The following is an 18,947-nucleotide window of genomic DNA, read 5'->3' as shown; positions in this document are numbered from 1 at the left end:
CCCAATTGACACGCATAGCAGGCATCAAAGTCTTCATATAATCAATAATTCTACCAGGGAGATCAGCAATCACATTCTCGGGTTTAGCACCACCTATTTGTCTTTCATCTGCAGTTCTAAGATTATTCCATGTATCACCTAATTCCTGCGCATGATCCGTATGACGAATCTTACTCCATATAGGCTGTGGAACAACATTCCCAAATAACATATCTATATCAGCCAAATTCATAATACAGGAACCCGCAGTTTGAGATAGCTCCTTATAAAACCCCGCAGGAATTTTACGTGGATCAGGCAGAGTCTGCTTTAGAGCTAGGACTTCGGCATGCTTCCATGGAACATGTACCCAAACACGCTGGAAATGTGGCAGAACAGGTGGATTAGCATTCGCATCACCAGGTCTCCAAATGGGAGGAACCTCACGCATCGGATATTGACGTGCCTTTCTCCTAACTAAAGAATCAGGCTCAAATAATGACTTAGAAGGAAACTCACTCCTAAACGACAACAATGTCGCGACTGCTCTTTTAACATCAAGACCCACTATAGTTCCTTTCGCAAACTCGGACTGCACACGGAACAACTCAGGCGGAGTCTGCCCTACCTCACTATCTTCCCACTGTTCACGAAGGAAAGAACACATCATATCAAATACATATCTCTGTTTCGGTGCTTCCCATTGATGGAAAACATCCATAACACCCTCAAGATCATAGTGTGAAGGATAGGTAACCCATTTACGCGCCAAGTGATCCAGCACTGTCCGTTCATCAGCACCAGGCAATTGACTACGCAATTGCTTACGCTCTACAACAGGAGACATACCCTATGAACCCATTAGAGGAGAAAAAAGACTAGCAACCGTGTCAGTCATTCTCCGTCGAGCAGAAGGAGAAGGTGACAAAAGAACAGGGGACAAAGCGGAATGAGAAGGAACCGAAGTCGGAATAGTAACAGAAGGAACAGACAACACAGGTATAGGAGTAGCAGATGAAGGAGGTAGCAAAGACGGCGGCCCTTGAGAAGGCTGCGCCGAAACAGTAGTAGCCAGCAGAGGGAGGGCTGGCTGTTGAGGAACCACTGGAGGTAAAACAACCGGAGGTTGCGCAACTACAAGTGGCGGAGGTGCGGTAGCACTCTGAGCATAAGGGGGTGGTGAACTTAATAGATGCGACATTAAAGGATCTTTCGCAAGATCTTTCTTTTCTTCTTGCTGTTGAGGCGGCAAAACTGGATAACATTTGTCTACCGCTAATTGACGTTGCCTAAACATCTGTTCACTTTCTTGCTCTTCCTCATTATCCCTAAACTGTATAGCAGCCTGCACCATCGACATACCTTGTGCACGCTTATTTCGTTTCGCTAACTTAATTTCCTTTTGTTTGGCTTCTTTTCGCCAAAGGCGGAAGGAGTCAAACATTTCCGGCCGGGCTTTCTTTTTGAAGAGTCTGACTTCTTAATTATCTAAAATTTCCGTGTCGTAACTACCATATTGGGGCCACTTTAGGACACCATCCTTCCTAGTATACCTAATCCATACATCATTATACGTGATGGGGCCCACGCCGTGTTTTAAATAGAGCTCATAGGTCGGAGTTCCAATCGGAGGCACCGGACACGAGTCCTCCAATCGGGAATCCCTTTTACAATCATAACAAAATATCTTTCCAAGTCTGCTAAGACCAGGCATCTTCGCTCACTAGTCTAGCTTCAAACTTCAAGGGAATATCAAAATGAGAGCCTCGTGAATACACGAGTCCCTCGGCTTTGGGGTCTGCAGGTACCAAATCAAAGCGATCCCGAAGGATACCAAAACAAACTAAGGACTGGGAGACGCTCCACTCATACTTAACTGAAATATCGATGACGTCGCCAGAAGACCCGTCTATCGTCTCGCTTTACAAATCATCAAAGGGCTCCAAGACAGGGCGACAGTCAGGGCAGCAGTCCTTCGTAGCCGTCGGAATGCGGGGAACTTCGCAGCAAAGACTTTCGGACCACAACGACATACAGGGGTCGATGAAGTGGTAGGCCTCCCTCCAGAATTTTCACACGAAGCCCCTCACGATCTTCAGGCTTGGACCGGTACCGCTGAAGTCGCCCCAGAGTTGGGCGCCAACTGAAGAACCGGGATTTAAACCCAGCGGCGCAGGGGACACGCCCGAAGTCTTCGGGTTCGCCTGTCTTAGAGTACAGAGACACGGGATTCTTCTGGTGACATCAAAGATCATATTTATTAGCTGCAGCCAGTAACAGAGATCCTAGAAGTACAACACGGTGTATGTTCTCAGAAGACTGCTCAAACAAAAAGAGTGGAGCATCGTCTTTTATGCCAAAAAACAAGTTCCTGGCTAGCATCAATTACTTACAAATTTGACCAATCAGAGGATGACATTTACAGAGGCATCATATAACGACAAACCCACTTTCAGTTATCCAGCCCATCGCCAAATGACAAGGCAAAAATCCAGCATTCTTGCTCGAACAGGCTGGACGGGCCCGTCATAAAAGACCTTAACCCAAATCAATAATTAGGCCATAAGGCCATAAAAGGAAGGAGCAGAAACAGATGAGAGGCAAGATAGAGGGGTGTGTGCGTGTGCCATAGAGTCAATAATATCCTGCTCTTTGATCTCTATCTGACCAGCTGCTTAACAAGGACCTGGCTCAACAAGTTTAGCCTCGGGCAACAGGGTCAGTTGACTCAGGTCAAACAGAAGTCAACACGAACTCAAGCTAAGGTGTATGCGTCCCTAGAGGCTTGCTTGGCCAGTCATCCAGTAGTCATTGGCCTATGTGAGGGCAACCACAAAATGGCGGTTATGCACAAAATGAAACCCAAGGGTTCAGACTAGATCGTCCAATACAAAGTCAAATCATCGGTGTAGCATGACGAAAACACTCATGCATACCGCACTTGTCATTCGCGGTTCGCTGACACCAAAATCATCACAATACGACAACCTTCATTGAACGGGCTCAGAATTCACGGAACCACACTGCGTCACCCCAGGAATTGTGGTACGGCCCATACCCAGGCCTGAAGAGCGTGGGTACGGGCCGTACACCATTGTTGGGGTGACGTAGGGGTACGGCCCGTACCCAGGCCTACAGAACGTGGGTACGGGCCGTACCACCATTGTTGGGGTGCCGTAGGGGTACGGCCCGTACCCAGGCCTACAGAACGTGTGTACTGGCGGTCTCACCAATGTTGGGGTGACGTAGGGGTAGGCGTGGTACGACCCGTACCCACGCTCTTAAGGCCTGGGTACGGGCCGTACCCCCAACGTTGGGGTGACGTAGGGGTAGGCGTGGTACGACCTGTACCCACGCTCTTAAGGCGTGGGTACGGTGCGTACCACAATTGTTGTGGTGACGGGACACGTCCACGTCCACTTCCGTTGTGGCGGGACGCAGGCCTTGGTGGACACGCCCCCCCCGGAGTGACCAGTCCCTGGAGGTACGGTATGTACAGGGCATGTCTACATTTTGCCTTGGGTGGGGGTTATGTTTCCTGCCCCTGCCCCCCACCTTTGCCCCTGGGTGTTGTCCTGACCTTCTGCGGCGTCTGCGTCGGGTCCTGTGCACCAGGTCATAGGCTGTGAGAGCCGGGATGACACGTAGGATGGGGTCCATGGCTGTCCGTCACGTACAGGTGCTCCTTCCTCGCGTCCTCCTCAATTTCCCGGCAGTTTTTGGCTCCCCTAAAAAATGCTACGTGCGGAGTGACGTAGGCACGAGTCATACTTGCTGGTTCGTAAAACGCTGCCTGACTCCGTCCGGACGTCACGTATGCGGTGTCCCGGATCGGAATTGTGGGTATATTTTGGCCGGTCGGTGTTTTGTACGAATCGTACGGAAATGGTATTTCTGTACGAATCGTACTTGCGGCTTTGTAAGGTGGTTTTCACGGGTACGAGTCGGACGGAGACAACGCTCCTTACGACGGTTCGTACCCGGGTTTTACAGGATCGGATTCGACACCTTAGTAGTACTGCTATAGTACTAAAGTATAGTAGTAAAGTATAAGCTAAAGTACTATATTAATAAACATACAAAAAAATTAGTTTATTATTAGGTCACATTAGTCAAAATACAAGAAGATGATGGACTGAGCGCTGAAATTTTTCAGACACAGTTCAGCCCCAACTGCTAAACCAGGTCTTCCCTGGACTGGAAACAAGCATCCTGGGACCGATTTCAGTGTAACACCCCATATCAGCAAGGCTAGCTTAAATCCAGTGGCAAAGTGAACAAAGGACCCTCGTCTGGGCATAACCTGCCAACCTACGGGTGAGTGTCTGAAAAGTTTCAGCGCTCAGTCCATCATCTCCTTGTGTTTGCTAGGTCCCAATAATGCCATTTGGAAAGGTAATAGGGAGGAATTTAATTTATTTCAGAAGCAGTTAAACAGGGCCAACAATTGAATACTGTTCAACATAAGTATAGGAAAAGCTGGAACTCACTTTTTTGGTTCTTTTAATAATGCCAATTAGTACTGGGAATAAAACAAACATGTAACCTAACCCTACAGATAGGAACGCCTGTTTACATTTACAAATTTACACCCCATTCACATGAAAGGAGGCTTGTCTCTAATATTTCTATAACACAAACGTTGGAGAATGTTATCAGAGACTTATTACAACAATTTGAAACAAGAAATTGTGATTGAGATATTTTAAATGAGGCAGTGAATGAGGCAAAACACTTAAAAAGTGATATATTCCTAAAAAAAGAACAATCTTCCATAAAAGAATTATATGTATTAATCAAAATTCAGGAACATCCAATCAGATCAAATGAGAGATAGTAAACAATCGGGAGCTCATAGAAATGGGTGTGACTATGAAGGAACTTTTTTATGATAAACTATTGTATGTATTCTAAGAGCAAGTACCTTAAAATATCTTGGCGAAATTAGACAGCAGTAAATAACGAAAAGCTTTTCGACCGGAGAGGATGTGGCCTAACGGCTAGAGCAGTTGACCTCAAAGCTGGGAAATCGGGTTCGAGTCTCGGCAGGGACGCTCAACATCCTGTGATTCTGGGCAAATCACTTAATCTCCCTGTACTAACAAAATAAAAATTAACGTGTCCCTCTGTAGCGCAACTGGTGCTCATGTAAAGTGCTCTGTTACCAACGGATCTAGTTTGCGCTATATAAAACTATTTAAAAAAGCAGTTATTGTTACTGAGTAAAACAGAACAATTCTCCTGTGTAAATTGCACCAATTGCAATATTGTTACAGCAGGCAATATAATCTGCCATTCCTACATTAGCAAACCTATCAAAATTTGAATTATTTCCCTTTTTGAATCAGTCTTGTCATATATGCTATAATCTATCAAATATATCAATGCGCACTCTACTATGTAGGAAAAACAACGAAGAAGGCCAATCAGGGCTGCCACAGCACACACAAGAAGGAAGAAAGATAGATATAAATGCTCCATTGGCCCAACATTTTATGGAAAACAAACATACATTAAGGAGATGTGTTTTCAAATAGTTGACCAAGTTGATTAACAAAAAGAGATGACAAACAAGAAGAATGTTGCTTTAAAGAGAAACATTTAGCATGTTATATTGATTAAAACCAACATGGTTGAATGATTATTGTCATTTATTATGTTTTCTAGAATAATATTAAAAAATAAGGTTAATCTTTATTTTTTATCAAACAATGGATGGGTATCGATCACTGGATTTATATAAACACATACTTTGAAAATGGCGTACGTAGATGGACATACCGACATAATGGTGGCAACACTGCCTTGATTCAACGCGATATATGATGTTGTGTAAAATGTAAGATAAATGAATGATGAAATATGTTAACACAAGTTGGTTACAGTGGAAAAAAATGTTGAAAGTGATGGGATGTTTTGAATTTGTGTGACTAAATCATGAAACACAGACACTCCCAAAATGGCGTTTATTTTGTGGCAGAAACATGCTACATGAAAAATTATCCAGGAATAGATAACCTAAGATAACCAATAGGGTCAAGCTAGGTAAAGAAGAAATAAGAGTATTTGTTAAAAATATAAGATAGAAGCCAAAATGAAAAACAAAATGGTTTATGTGATATTTGGAAGGGTGTAATAATAACTTTGGTTTCTAGTGAGTGTTCACATGCTGAAATTAAATAGGTCTGTTGGGAAACACCAAGATTTCCACCTGCACCGGTATTTTGAGCATGGATGATTTGCAATACTGATGGGCGTGAACGTTTATAAATTGATAACCGAAAATGATACCCTCTTTTTCCTTTTCCAGCTAAATGAAACACATGGAATTGTATAAAACGTTGGGACATATTTAGTACTTAGACATCCGTGAGGGTGAATAAGGTCAGCATAATGAAGGACTATGATTATTACAGGTCTAATTGTAATTTATTGCTTATAATCAATATGGATGCATTTTTCCTAAAATGTTTTAATTTGTGTAGGTTTTAGCTTCTACAAATTAAAATGGGGCTGATTATGATGTTGGTCGGAAAGCCTCTGATCACAGGTCGGAGGCTTTCCAACCAAAATCGTTGGTTACAATTCAGACTGGCTGATTACAATTCAGCCGGTCGGAATTGAAATCGGCTGGTCATTCCAGCTGGCTTCCAACAGGCTCAAAGAGCCCGTCGGTCAGTTGGAAGCCAGCCCCTAATCTAAATGGACGGCATTTTACACTGTCCGTATTATGATGGACGTTTCCGACAGGCTTTCCATGCCGGGCTTTCCGTCATGGTCCCCTTCTGTTTGCGGCCTCTGGTTGGGGGCCTTATTGATCCCTGCACCTCGTGGCAGGCACCTCATGGGATGCAGAAATTAACACAACCCCCTTTTCTTTATGGGAGCTTGAGTTACAACCGGATTACGGCTGTAAAACAAGCTCCCACAGGGAAATGTGAATATGTGACCCCACCATGTGCAGTTGCTTGGTAATTAGGCGGTCAGGACCGCCGATCGGAGGTCGGTCGGTCCCGATTCCGTGATAGTGTCGGTCAGAGGCAAATCTGACCGACATCGTAATGAGGCCCAATATGTTTTTGTCCTACTCCTGGAGTGTAGTAGCTCCAAAATATATTGTGATTTAGATATATACTGTGCTGCACTGCAGGTTGGACTTTATTTTAAAATGAAATATGTAAATAACTTATTGAGAATGTTGACTAAAGTGAATTACAAAAAAGAAACAAATAAGGAAATGGCTTTTCTTTAATTTAATTTAATCAAGCAGTTGCTTTTTTTAAAACGGTAGCTGCAACTGTATATGGTTGGATTTAATTACCTATTTGAGTGTCATCCTAATGGTGCGGCACATCACTAACAGGTGCTAACTTGCAGAGAGTTTCCTGTTAGAAGTGTCATTTTAAGGCAGAGGTCTTTAAACTGTAGGAAGCGGCTCCCTTAGGATCAGTGGCAGCATTCTCACGGTGGCGCAAATTGCTCCTTAAGTAAAGATGGCCTGGAAGAGCAAACTTGTTTTTTTGGTGAGATTCCAGGTTACATTAATTTACAAACAGCTCTTGAAGTAGATACAGAAGTATGGAAACTATGATTATGAGTGCCATGGAGGTGGGGGTTAGTGAGTGTAGAGGCAGCGTAAAGGTGATTGCTAAAAAGAACAAAATATTCTGTATGTATATTGTTGATTTTTTTGCAATGAGGTAACCACATAAAAAATAACATGCACACAGTTTAAATGGAAAATGAATGCAAGTTAAACTTCTCAGTGGGAAACCTCAGTTGGTTTATTTGAATACTGCAGATGTCTGCCTGTATGAGACCAGCCAGGCACAGAATTGAATCTTAGTTTGCACAGTGGGGAATAGTGACTTGTGTATTTATAGTGCTACGAGGTCCAAGCCTATGACAAAAGCATTGTAAATCATTATTTTAAAATAGTACAACACACAGCAGGCTGCTGCCAAATTATGTAGTGTTCAAGATAAAACAAGTGCTTTCAAAATTTAGGGGCAGATTTAAAAGCCCCTTGCGACACTTTTGCGCCGCCGTTGCATCACTTCTGTGACGCAGCAGCGGTGTAAACCATGCGCCACGTTGCGCCTTATTTACAACGTGACGCATCTAGGGAGATGCGTCACGTTGTAAAGCCCTGTGCCACATGAAACCTGCGTTAGGTTTCATGTGGGCGTTCCTGCACAGGGTGGCCGTTCTGTCGCAGGAACACCTTGTAAAAGTGATGCAGTGAAGTCTACAAGATTTCACTGGGTCACTTTTCCGTCCATGCTGCGTCAAAACCCTCTGCCTGTTTGAAGCAGGCGTAAGGAGTGATGCAGCATGTTAGGCATAGGGCGCCCCCAAGCATTGCTGGAGTTGCGTCGTGCTCACAATACAACTCCAGCAATGCGCCGCCCTTACGCCATCAGATGCGACACGCATCGCCCTATCCTTGGGCCACTGTGCGCCGCATTGTAAATGCAACACATTTGTGGTGGTGCACGGAGGGAACTGCATGTCGCATCTTTTCTGGCGCATCCCTGCTGATTTGCGGAGATGCGCCAGAACTCGTAAATCTGCCCCTTAGATTTTAGCTATAAGTAATGAGACTGTACCTAGTGCAAACATTTATGTAAGTCTTTGAATTATTTCAGAACTCAGCTGAAAACACCCTTACATTACCTCTTTATAAGAATAAGGGCCTGATTTAGATTTTGGCAGACAGGTTACTCCGTCACAACAGTGACAATATCTCGTTCGCCGAAATATAAATCCCTTAGTATATTATGGGATTTATAATTCGGCAGACGGGATATCCGTCACCGTTGTGAGCGGAGTCAAGTAGGTGAAAAGGAGGGTAGAGACCTTTGACAAAGGTTTGAACCCTTTCTCGTCCCTGTGGGGTTAGGCTTTCCCACAGACTAGGTATAATCCAGAGTAGCAAGTATTACACTGCCTGTGCATGCTTTGAGTGAGGTTGCATGCTGCACAAAATCATGTAAAAATAAGTCACTGGGGGAATGCTTAAACATGAACCCACCCTGATGAAAGCTCAGAGCCTCTACAGGCCATTAGTGTAGGGCTGAAACATGTTGGTGAAATTGGTGAATTTAGGGTCATAAACCCATTTTATTCTAAAACCCAGATCGTACTTTTGTTTTAATCTTTCCTATCCACCCCACCAATAAAGGGAAACCTCAGGAGTTACGCCCTCTAGTTCACATTCTTTAAAGAGCTCCCTGGAACTTGGTTGAGCCCTCCCTGATCTTTAGGAGTCAAGGCGCACCAGATGATGAAGCATGCCACTATTAAAGTGGGTGAGAGTTATATAAAAAAGTATTTTCTCCTTTTCCCACTTCCTTAGGAGTGGAGAATATGTGTGCACATAACGTTTTCCTACTTGAAAGTGTCTCTTGCTCTTGATGGATACTCCAGTGTTAGCAGTACATTTGCATCGGGAGGACGTATCCCTCTGTCCTTGTTTAAAGGATCGCCCACCGTGCAGGTTTGGTACATTTTTTTAACCTTTGGACCGTTGTTTTGGGCCTCAGAGTAATAGCCCATGAGCGAGATCCATGGATAGTGTCAAAGATATGGCCCATAAGAGGGGAGACTATGTGGGAGCTCATTTTTGTTTTTACAAATTGACAGAGACAGCTTCCTTGGAGATATGCCTCCAAGGAAGGGGGCTATATATAGTAGCTTTTTTTAAAGGGGCCATCACTATGATTAGTGCAGAAGGTAAAGAGGCCAAAGGAGCAAGTGGCCACTGCCCCCCAATTATGACTGTCTTGCTACGAAAAAGTGGATTGCAGACCCATGTCCTTGCTAGCATTAGAGCCCAGGTCACCCTTGCTGCTTTGTTTTTTAACACAAAGGAGTGGAAAGTATTATTGGTGCTGCAGGTACGCAGACGCTAGAGCCCAGCAATTTGTGGAGCCAACTAGAAACCTAATCGTGGTTGTTCTACTATCCTTCCTTGCTTGCATTAGGGCCTGGTGCACAATGGCAATGCCAGTGTTGCTTTATGCATTAGAGCAATGGTTCAAGGCAGGGGAAAATTGAAGCAGAGGAGACACCTTAGTCGGGCCTCAGAGAGATGGCAGGTATGGGGATGTGGCATGATGGAAGCCATGTTTTTAAAAAAGGGCAGAGGAGACAGACAGCTTTGTAAGGCTGTAGCTGCTTTTAGTGAAGGAGGTGCAGCGGGGTCTGAGAGGGCCACTGCATCACAACTGTGAGTGTCTCACTTAAAACAAGGAGCATGGGGGCTTATTTTCCTTTCTAGCATCAGGGCAGAGGGCACCTTTGCAGAAAAAAGGCAAAACATTATGTGGGAGCTCACTTCTTTTCTTGAACGGGACAGAGAACATGTTTCAAGATTGGAGTGATGGTCTGGAATAGTGGGGAGGGGTGAAAGAGATAGAGAGCCTGCTACTCAGGGCCTCAGTTATCACAGGTGCAGAAGGTTCAGTGGCATTGGGAGTGGCTCACAACACCCCAATTATGGGGAGCAGCATTTTGGGGTCAATTACTGTTTGATGCATTTGCTGCTTCATAGGTCTCATATCTATGTGTATTATGAGTTACTGAAAAAAGGACCTCTGAAATGATCCCATAGACACAGTGTTGTGTGCAGATTTAGATTCCTTATATAGGTTTCCCGATTTATGCCCTTATATAGGTAAAATTCACATTGCCCTTATTTGGACATAGAAATCCAGCCCTTATTTAGACATTGTCCGTACAAACCAAATACAGGCATGGCCACCTACATCCGCCCATCCACGTCACAACGAATTCTTGGAAAACCAGACCCTTAAGCCTTTAGGAATTTCCCTCAGCTTGAATATTGATTTCTCCAAGAACTCATTAGGTATGCATACATTCCTTAGGGGTTCATTCATGAGTTCCTCTGCCCGACTTTAATGTCAATACTGGCATTCCTAGACACCTTCAAGGTATAAATATACCAGCACTTGCCCTGGCAAATTGCAGTTCCTGGAGGATTCGATCCAACCCAGACTAAGCGGTTCGCCATGGCAAGTTCGGAAGGAGATCAAGTTCCAGCCTGATGCACTGACCTGACGCTCCCATCCTCCTCGCAGAGAATCCAGCTCCAGTGCTCTCTGACTTCCCTTGCGGAGGGTTAGACTATTGAGTCCAGAAAAGAGATTCCAACCTCTCTCATTCTAAGGTATGGAGCTGACTAGAACTTAGAGAAACTTTTGGCAACTCTTGGCTAAACTAAAATATAGCTAGCTATACTTTAGAAATGGCACCTACTTCAAACCTCGTACTGCACTTAGGTTAGGTACACTGGGGTAGAACAATTTAGAAGCATCACATGAGTATCACATTTTAGCTTATGTTATTTATGTGTGTACTTTGATTAATATATGTCATAGCTACAAACCATGCTATTGCAGTATTATTTTATCTTACTGCTAACCTCGTACATATTGTACTTTGCAATCTGTCTTACGATTGTAGCAATTCATATCTCTTGCATGAGAAATAAGACTGTTCAATAAACCCTTTTATTGAAACACCCGTCTCTCTATTTCTGTGCACTCTGAAGAAATGAAGCATGCACGATTGACTGAGTGAAACTGTTATCTATTGTTTCCACGGTTCTGAGACTGTTCCGATTCTAAAAGGAAACAAAGTTGTCTTGTTTAGCCAGTTGTCAGAGACTAATCCCTTCTTGTATATTCGAGAAGTTTCTAGTGACCTCTGAGTTAGCTGGCACACACAAGTAATTAAGTTTAATATACTCGGTAGAGACATACTGACCTTGGTCCTATGTCAAATCTATAGTGTATGTTATTCCAATGCGCAGAGCCTATCAGGGATATAGAAACTACACTACAACAGGACCTGCACTTAGCCCTGCCCCTCCTGCTCACCCAATCCTTGCCATAAAGTTATAGAGGGGGGCCCAACTTTAAAACATTTTGCTTAAGGGGGCTCAGAGTAAAAACGTTTGAAATTCCTCTCCTCTACTCCGCTCTAAGGCACACAGGTGTATTTTTACATAACTGTTGTGTAAATGTATAAGCACAACCAGTGTGGGATGAAGTTGGATATGAAGGAATATATTTCTACTGTGCATTTCACTGTTGTTTTTTAGATTATGGTATTGGGAAAATGACATGTTATTTTAATGTGAGCTAGTTATGTTTTGTCAGTGTGTGCTGGTGTGTGTATGTGTTTTGACATGTAATGTGCCATGGCACCATGATGCGTCTGTGTGTAAGTTGGAGAATTATGATGTCAGAGTTGGTATGTGTACCTGTTTTTAATATGTGTACACTGGTGTTTGTAGTGTGTAAAGATATTGAATTGAGCCAATCAATTTTTCTGATCATTTCTTTGGTGTGATTGTTTGTGCTGGTAGTCTCCATTGTTTTCTACTTAATTCCCTTGCAATACCTGCGAGGGGCAATGTGTAGTTTGACTCTTACTCCAAGGCATGACTTGAGAAGATTGGCGCTTGCTCGGGCTGTAGCAATACTGAAGTACACGTGGGTGTAACTTTGGTGAAGTGCAATTGTATTTTTCCTTTGTAGCTTGTGGTTTTGTACTTGCATGCCCCCGCCTTCTGTCCCTCCCTAATTTTCCTCTTTCTTGTAGTTAATCCCCATTTTCCAGCCACTCAAACATACTGCTAAAACATATGCAGCCCAGGTGTGTACAGAGATTTATGCCGGGACTTTTGTAAATTCTATTTATGAGTATGCAAAGTAATGTGACTGGAGTAGTACTTCCCATACTCGTAAATGCCTTTTGAGATGAGCCCCCTGTGGTAAATGAATTAAACGCTGTCAACACCAAAGTACTCGCAGCCAGCTCACTGTAAATATTGATCCAAAGAACTGCAGGTTCACTTCGTATCAGTATTGCCAGTACAAGTCCTTATTGGCTCCAAAATGCTGGGCTCCTGCTCAAATGCCCTGGGCTGGTGTAAATAGACCCTGGTGGGGTACCAGGCGCATTCTCTCTTAACAGGCTTCAATCTGATTTTCTTAGCAATACTCTTAGCTACTTCTGCAGTTCCTCATGTTTTTTCTTATTTTCTTGCTTCTCACGTGCAGTTTCCTTTTCCGCTTGGCACCATTGTGGTAAATGAAGTTGCAGGGCAGTCAGTAGTAAGGTGAAAACAAGATAGGTTTATTCTTTAGGATAAGAGTCTTAGTTCACAGGAAAGGTTGGCATGAAGGAACCCCCACCGGGAGTAGCATCCTCGCTGCTCAGCCCACGCACTCCAACTGACATTCACTCAACCAGGCACACATCAGCATTCTAATCACATCACAGTCACTCTGGCTGAGCAGCTGGGGACATAACACCAAGGGGAGAATGCTTGGTATAGAAATGAATATACCACACCCCCAGCGTGTTTTTCTGTCCTGCTTTGAAGTTAAAATGCATTCCTATTCATGGAAAATAATAATTACGGCCTATTATAGAAATATTGTGGCAGTTTGGGGAGTACTAGTAAACTCTGCAATTGTTGTTGTATGCTTTCATTTAGCTTAAACAAATCACCTAAGAGATTAAAATATTGCTTTAACAACAAGTTCATCAGTGGTTAAGATAAGCTATCTACTTCACTAAAAATGCAATTGTGTTTGCCGTGGAATTTCACTGGTATTTTTCCTTACTTTCAGACAAGACTGTAGAGAACAGTGACCACACATGCAACTCCTTGTGCATACTCCTGAAGACGGTGTACTACTACCTCTTCCCCTTCAGCCTGGAGTTCAGTCTCTTTGCCTGTGCAATGACCTATGTGATGTGGAAGAATGTGGGCCGCCTGATGGATGACCACCTGCATTATCCTCACCACCTGAATCGGAGATCCTTGAGGCACATCCCTTTTGTAGGCCTGACCTGTGGGTTTGTCATGACGACCCTTGGTGTGTCTCTCTTTGTGGTTTACGAAGTAAGACGAAAGGATGAGCAGCAAAGGAATTACTTACTCACAGTTGTTTTCATTTTCAATGTGGTCTGTCTGAGCTTGATGGCCCTTGCCGCCCTTGGAGGTATCATTGTTTTCAAGTTTGACAGGAGACAACTGGATACTGGGAAGAACCCAAGCCGCGCCCTGGATGTGGTTTTGCTGCTGTTGGCCACTCTAGGTCAGTACTGCATTTCCTACTACTCCATTGTGGCCATGGTGGTCAGCAAACCAACAGATAACATGAAGGTCCTGACACTCACGTACTCCCTGCTCATGATCATGCAGCACACCATACAGAACATATTCATCATTGAAGGCCTACACCGGCAGGTGCCCAAGGACTGGGAGTCCCATCACAAGACTTCTCCACAGACACAGAGAAACGATTCCTCAAGACTAGAAACGGCCAGCCGACATAGCTTTTTACACGCACCGAGGACTGAATCTCAGACGGTAGCAGCTCCTTCAACAAGAGCTTCGTTGTCAACTCCTCTCTCAACCCACAGAAAGAGAAGAAGACTTCTGAGAGAAATCTGTGCATTCCTGCTGCTAGGAAACATTCTTGTAAGTATTCAGGCCACCATGGACTGCTTATTGCATGTGTGAGTGAGCATGAAGTCCAGCATGAAAGAGTGCGATAACTGTTAAATAAGTGTTTGGAGGATCAAGTCAACACTGCCCAAATCACATGCATTAAAGTATTTTATCCTCCCAATTTGTTAAAGAAATTACCAATGTGGTAATTTCTTTAACCAATTTGCCCACCCAGTATTCCACCTGAGTACTCATTAATATGTCATTTACTGAAGTACTCTTAGAGCACAACGTCCATAAAAATTCTGGCCAGACAAGAATCACCAAGCAAGCGCTAAATCGCCCCATGCTAGTAGGCAAACATATGAATTGTTAGCTGATTCTTGAAGAGAAGACGAGGCTGGATATACCTTAATGTTAATGGGATGTCATTCCATAATTGGACACCCAGGTAGGACTGTGTGCGACAGCTCTACATCTCTCTTTTGATCCTAGGCACTTTAAGCAGCAGATGATCAAAGGATCAAATCAAGCGTGCAAGAGTATTAAAGAGAGTTACATGTCAGGAATGAGAAGGTATGCTCACGGAAAGCATAATGGATGAGACCGAGGACCTTGAATTAGATCTTCTGCTTCATTGCATAGAATGTAAGATCCACTGAAGCAGACCAAGATTAGTACAACAGTCCATATCAGTTTGATGAGTAGGATATTAATGCAGATTTCCCTCTGAAATTAAATAATAAGGCTTGTGAAATACTCGTTTTAAACAGATTTTCTTTATGACAAGCAAAGGAAGTTCAAGCTAGGTCCAACTAGATCATCATTTGAAAAGAAGTAAGTCACAACAGAGAGACCCCAAATAAGTGAAGTAAGTTTGGCTGTGTTGGTACTAAAAGGAAACGTCCTCCTTTCAGATTTGCCACCTTTCATTGGACATGTCAAAAGATCTCATGGGCCGCATTACACATGCAGCGCATTTTCCTTTATTAAAAAGGTGCGCCTGGTGCCATGAAGGAAAATGCGCGGTATTATGGGGAATGTGCTGCTCCTAGGACAGCCATGAACTTGTGCTGCCCTGGAGGGATGTATGATGATGCAACGCAAACGAAAACAACGCATACCATTACATCGCATTCTTTACATCGCATGCACCGTTACATCGCATGCATTTACCACGCAAACCATTACATCGCACTCTGCCTTCACATAAATGCAAAAGCCCTTTACAACGCACACAAAGACCATGCATTCTATTACACCGCAAAATTCTCCCTAATGGTCCCCAAAACACCATACGACGCCCTGACACAAAACAGTAATGTGTATAAACGACCCAACACAACGACCCAATATAGCAACGTACCAAACACACTATGACCCCCTGACACTACCCTCAACCCTAAGGCGTAAACCGTAAAGCCAAAGACAGTACCATACACCACTATTAGCCCTAAGCCCTAACCCTAAAGCCGAAAACACTACCATATATGACTCTTAAACCTAAACCCTAAAGCCTAAAACACTACCATATACTACTATTAACCCTAAGCCCTAAACCCTAAGTCTAAAACACTACCATATACGACTCTTAACCCTAAGCCCTAACCCTAAAGCCTAAAACACTACCATATACTACTATTAACCCTAAGCCCTAATGCCTAAAACAGTCCCCTCCACTACACTCCCGATCAACTACCCTAAACCCTAAAACACTACGAGTACAGCGTCGTCCTTACCTGTCCCTCGCCGTGGTTCCAGCGTTGTCTCCCCGCCGTCCATGGTTCCAGCGTTGTCTCCCCGCCGTCTGTGTCCCGGCGCCTGTGTTGTAAAAGCGCCCGCGATGTAATGGCGTGCGCAGTGAACGCACGCATCGTAACGTCGCGTGCGTTGTGACGACACGCGACGTAAACGCATGCGATGTAACGCATGCGTTGCGATGGTCGTTCGCCCCCTGGAGGCAGCACATTCACATGAAATATGGAGCGGCTGCCACTCAGTGTTTCACTATACAGGCGGCAACCTGCCTGCACTTTTAAAGGTGAATAGAGATACCCTTGCAGGCGGATGCAGTCAGTGACTGCACCTGCCTGCTAGCGGATATCTGGGGGTCGTTAGGACCCTCTTTACCCCCTGCAGAGGGCTGCTCTCAGGAGGCACACTGTCAGTGCGCCTCCTGAGGGTTTTGTTGCCTCTGCGCCTGAGTCTGTAATACGATGCGGGAGCAGAGGCAAAGGGATTCCCTCATTTACATGGGGCACGCCCCCATGCAAATGAGGGAATGCCCCCTTGAAGATAGCGCTGGCGCTTTATGTGTGCCAGCGCTATTGGTATTACAGAAGGGACCGCACAAGCATCTGCGGCCCCTTCTGTAATACCAAAGTGCCCCGGGGCACGCAAAGCGGGTGCAAATGCCCGTTTCACCCCCGGGGCACTTTAAGTAATACGACCCCAGACATTATTTGTGCTCCCAAACCCCTGGATTTGTTGTCCACGATGTTCTATTCTCTCTCTTTCTAACCCTAGGTTCAGTAACAGTCACTCTGAAAGTCTACGTTGTATTTATTTGTATGCCTCTATCTGTTTGAAAATTTTAAGTCTATAAGATTTTCATCTTTTTTTGATCTGTCATTGTTCATCTGAATTCCTTTATTTTGAATCGTTCCCACATTTGGCCCTGTGGCACTCCTACTGAAATTTGTTGCTGGCCTAGACCTTACCTTTTGGGTTATGTCTGTTGCTCTGAAAATCTTTAATTGTGTATATTTCCACTGCTATGTTTTTTTGTTGCTATACATCTGCAATAAGTTGTTTCCCACTGAATCACTAGTGGATGCCGGCAACCCCAAGAAATTTCTCATTTGAACCTCAAACTAATACAAAATATACAGAAGCAAGTATATCTCAAGCAAATACACAAATTAGGGAATATTTTATTTACTTCTCAATCAAAAATATGGAAGAATATAACCTATAATGCGAAGTTTGGAGTTTTTCTACTCAGGCATATCACGTCTTTTGTGTTCCTGATGCATACTCTCTTTTTGTTGGTGCATAGCAGACCTACTTCAGTTAAACCACAAATCATGCACACTAGATTCCTTTTGCTGTACCTGCACTACTGCTACAAATCAAGATAAGGATACCAGCTTTATTTTTAGCTTACAATTTCAAATTTCTTTGCATTTATTGAGTGCTTCAAAACTTTAAATGTTATTGAATTGTTTTCCTTTTGTATTCATGTGTACTTTATTAATATGCCTATATTTTTTAATTTTACAGTCACAGGCCCCCTCAGTAGGCTTTGTGGGTTCCCAGTAGGCTGCAGACCAGAGGTTAAGAACCACTCTTCTGAAGTCCAAGATTCTTCATTGAAAGTAATTTTTCTTCTCTTCCCTAGTTATGGATTCTTCCAGCCTTTGGGGCCCGGCTGCTGATTGATAACAACCTGGAGCTGAAGTTCTATGGGATGCACACGTGGATTATCATCATCAACATCTGCTTGCCCTTTGGGATCTTCTACCGGATGCATGCTGCGGCCTGCATGCTAGAGCTCAGTTTGCACACTCTCAAAGAGTTTAGTCTCATATTGTAAGAGGAACCATTCACCTAACCTTAGCCCTATACCTCGTTCCCTGAGAGAGCTCTGCATTGTTTCCTACAACCCTAATGTCTCCTTCATAAGGATACCACTCTTTCCACCTTCATGAGAGCTATGCCTTCTACTCTCCAATAACTATCGCCGTAATAACAAGAGGGTGCTAACATGCATTAGCTCATGTTAGCACCCTTTTACCCGACGCCTCCCTTTGCATCTCTAATGAGATACAAAGTGGGCATCACTGGGCAGTACAACCTTGTAAATATCGCTGATGTGCACATCGCGATATTTACAAGGCTGCCAACGCATTTTAGTAGACATTAGTTTGGGGCGAAAACCGCTGTTTTCGCCGAAAACTAACATCTGCTAAAATGCAGACTTAGGCATACCTAATATGGGGGTGGATTGTGCTGATACGACCACAGGGTCGTATCAGCAAGGTTATTGCCGTTTTGCAGGGAACATCGCTGGAAAACCAGCGATGTTCCCTGCAAAACGGCAATTTCCCCGCTATCGCTGGTAATTATATCGCCCTGGGGAAACGCGTTGTAAATAACGCGCTAACAGGGCGATATAATCCAGTGATAGACGGCGATAAATAGAAAAGCGCTAAGCGCGCTTTGCGTTTATTTATCGCCGTCCTTGTAAATATGCCCCTACCTTCCTCCCTCTCAGAGCTCTGCCTTCTACCCTACAATAGCTCTATCTTTCACCTTGTGAGTACTTGCTCTTCATCCCTTCATCTGTCTTCTACCCAACGTTAGCTCGTCCTTCTATACTGCCAGCACTCTGCTCTCTACTCAAAAAAAACTCTGCCTACAATGATACAGACCTTCTGCCTGTTACCTTTTGAGAGTCCTGCCTTTTTACCTC

At 44.0% G+C, this 18,947-nt stretch overlaps 1 protein-coding gene across 1 annotated transcript in view; it reads left to right on the top strand.

Moving 5' to 3' along the window:
* LOC146810124 (proton channel OTOP2-like) overlaps window positions 1–18,473 on the top strand; it is a 228,097-nt gene extending 209,624 nt beyond the window's left edge. The window contains exons 6-7 of the mRNA XM_085617071.1: window positions 13,647–14,503; window positions 17,874–18,473. Coding sequence (XP_085473197.1) covers window positions 13,647–14,503; window positions 17,874–18,068 — 1,052 coding nt within the window. The 3' untranslated portion in view covers window positions 18,069–18,473. The remainder of the gene's footprint in view (window positions 1–13,646; window positions 14,504–17,873) is intronic.
* The last annotated feature ends 474 nt before the right edge of the window (window positions 18,474–18,947 follow it).

Source organism: Triturus cristatus, chromosome 7 (assembly GCF_964204655.1).
Source record: "Triturus cristatus chromosome 7, aTriCri1.1, whole genome shotgun sequence".
Lineage (NCBI taxonomy): Eukaryota > Metazoa > Chordata > Amphibia > Caudata > Salamandridae > Triturus > Triturus cristatus.
This window is presented reverse-complemented; position numbering and strand designations above follow the sequence as displayed.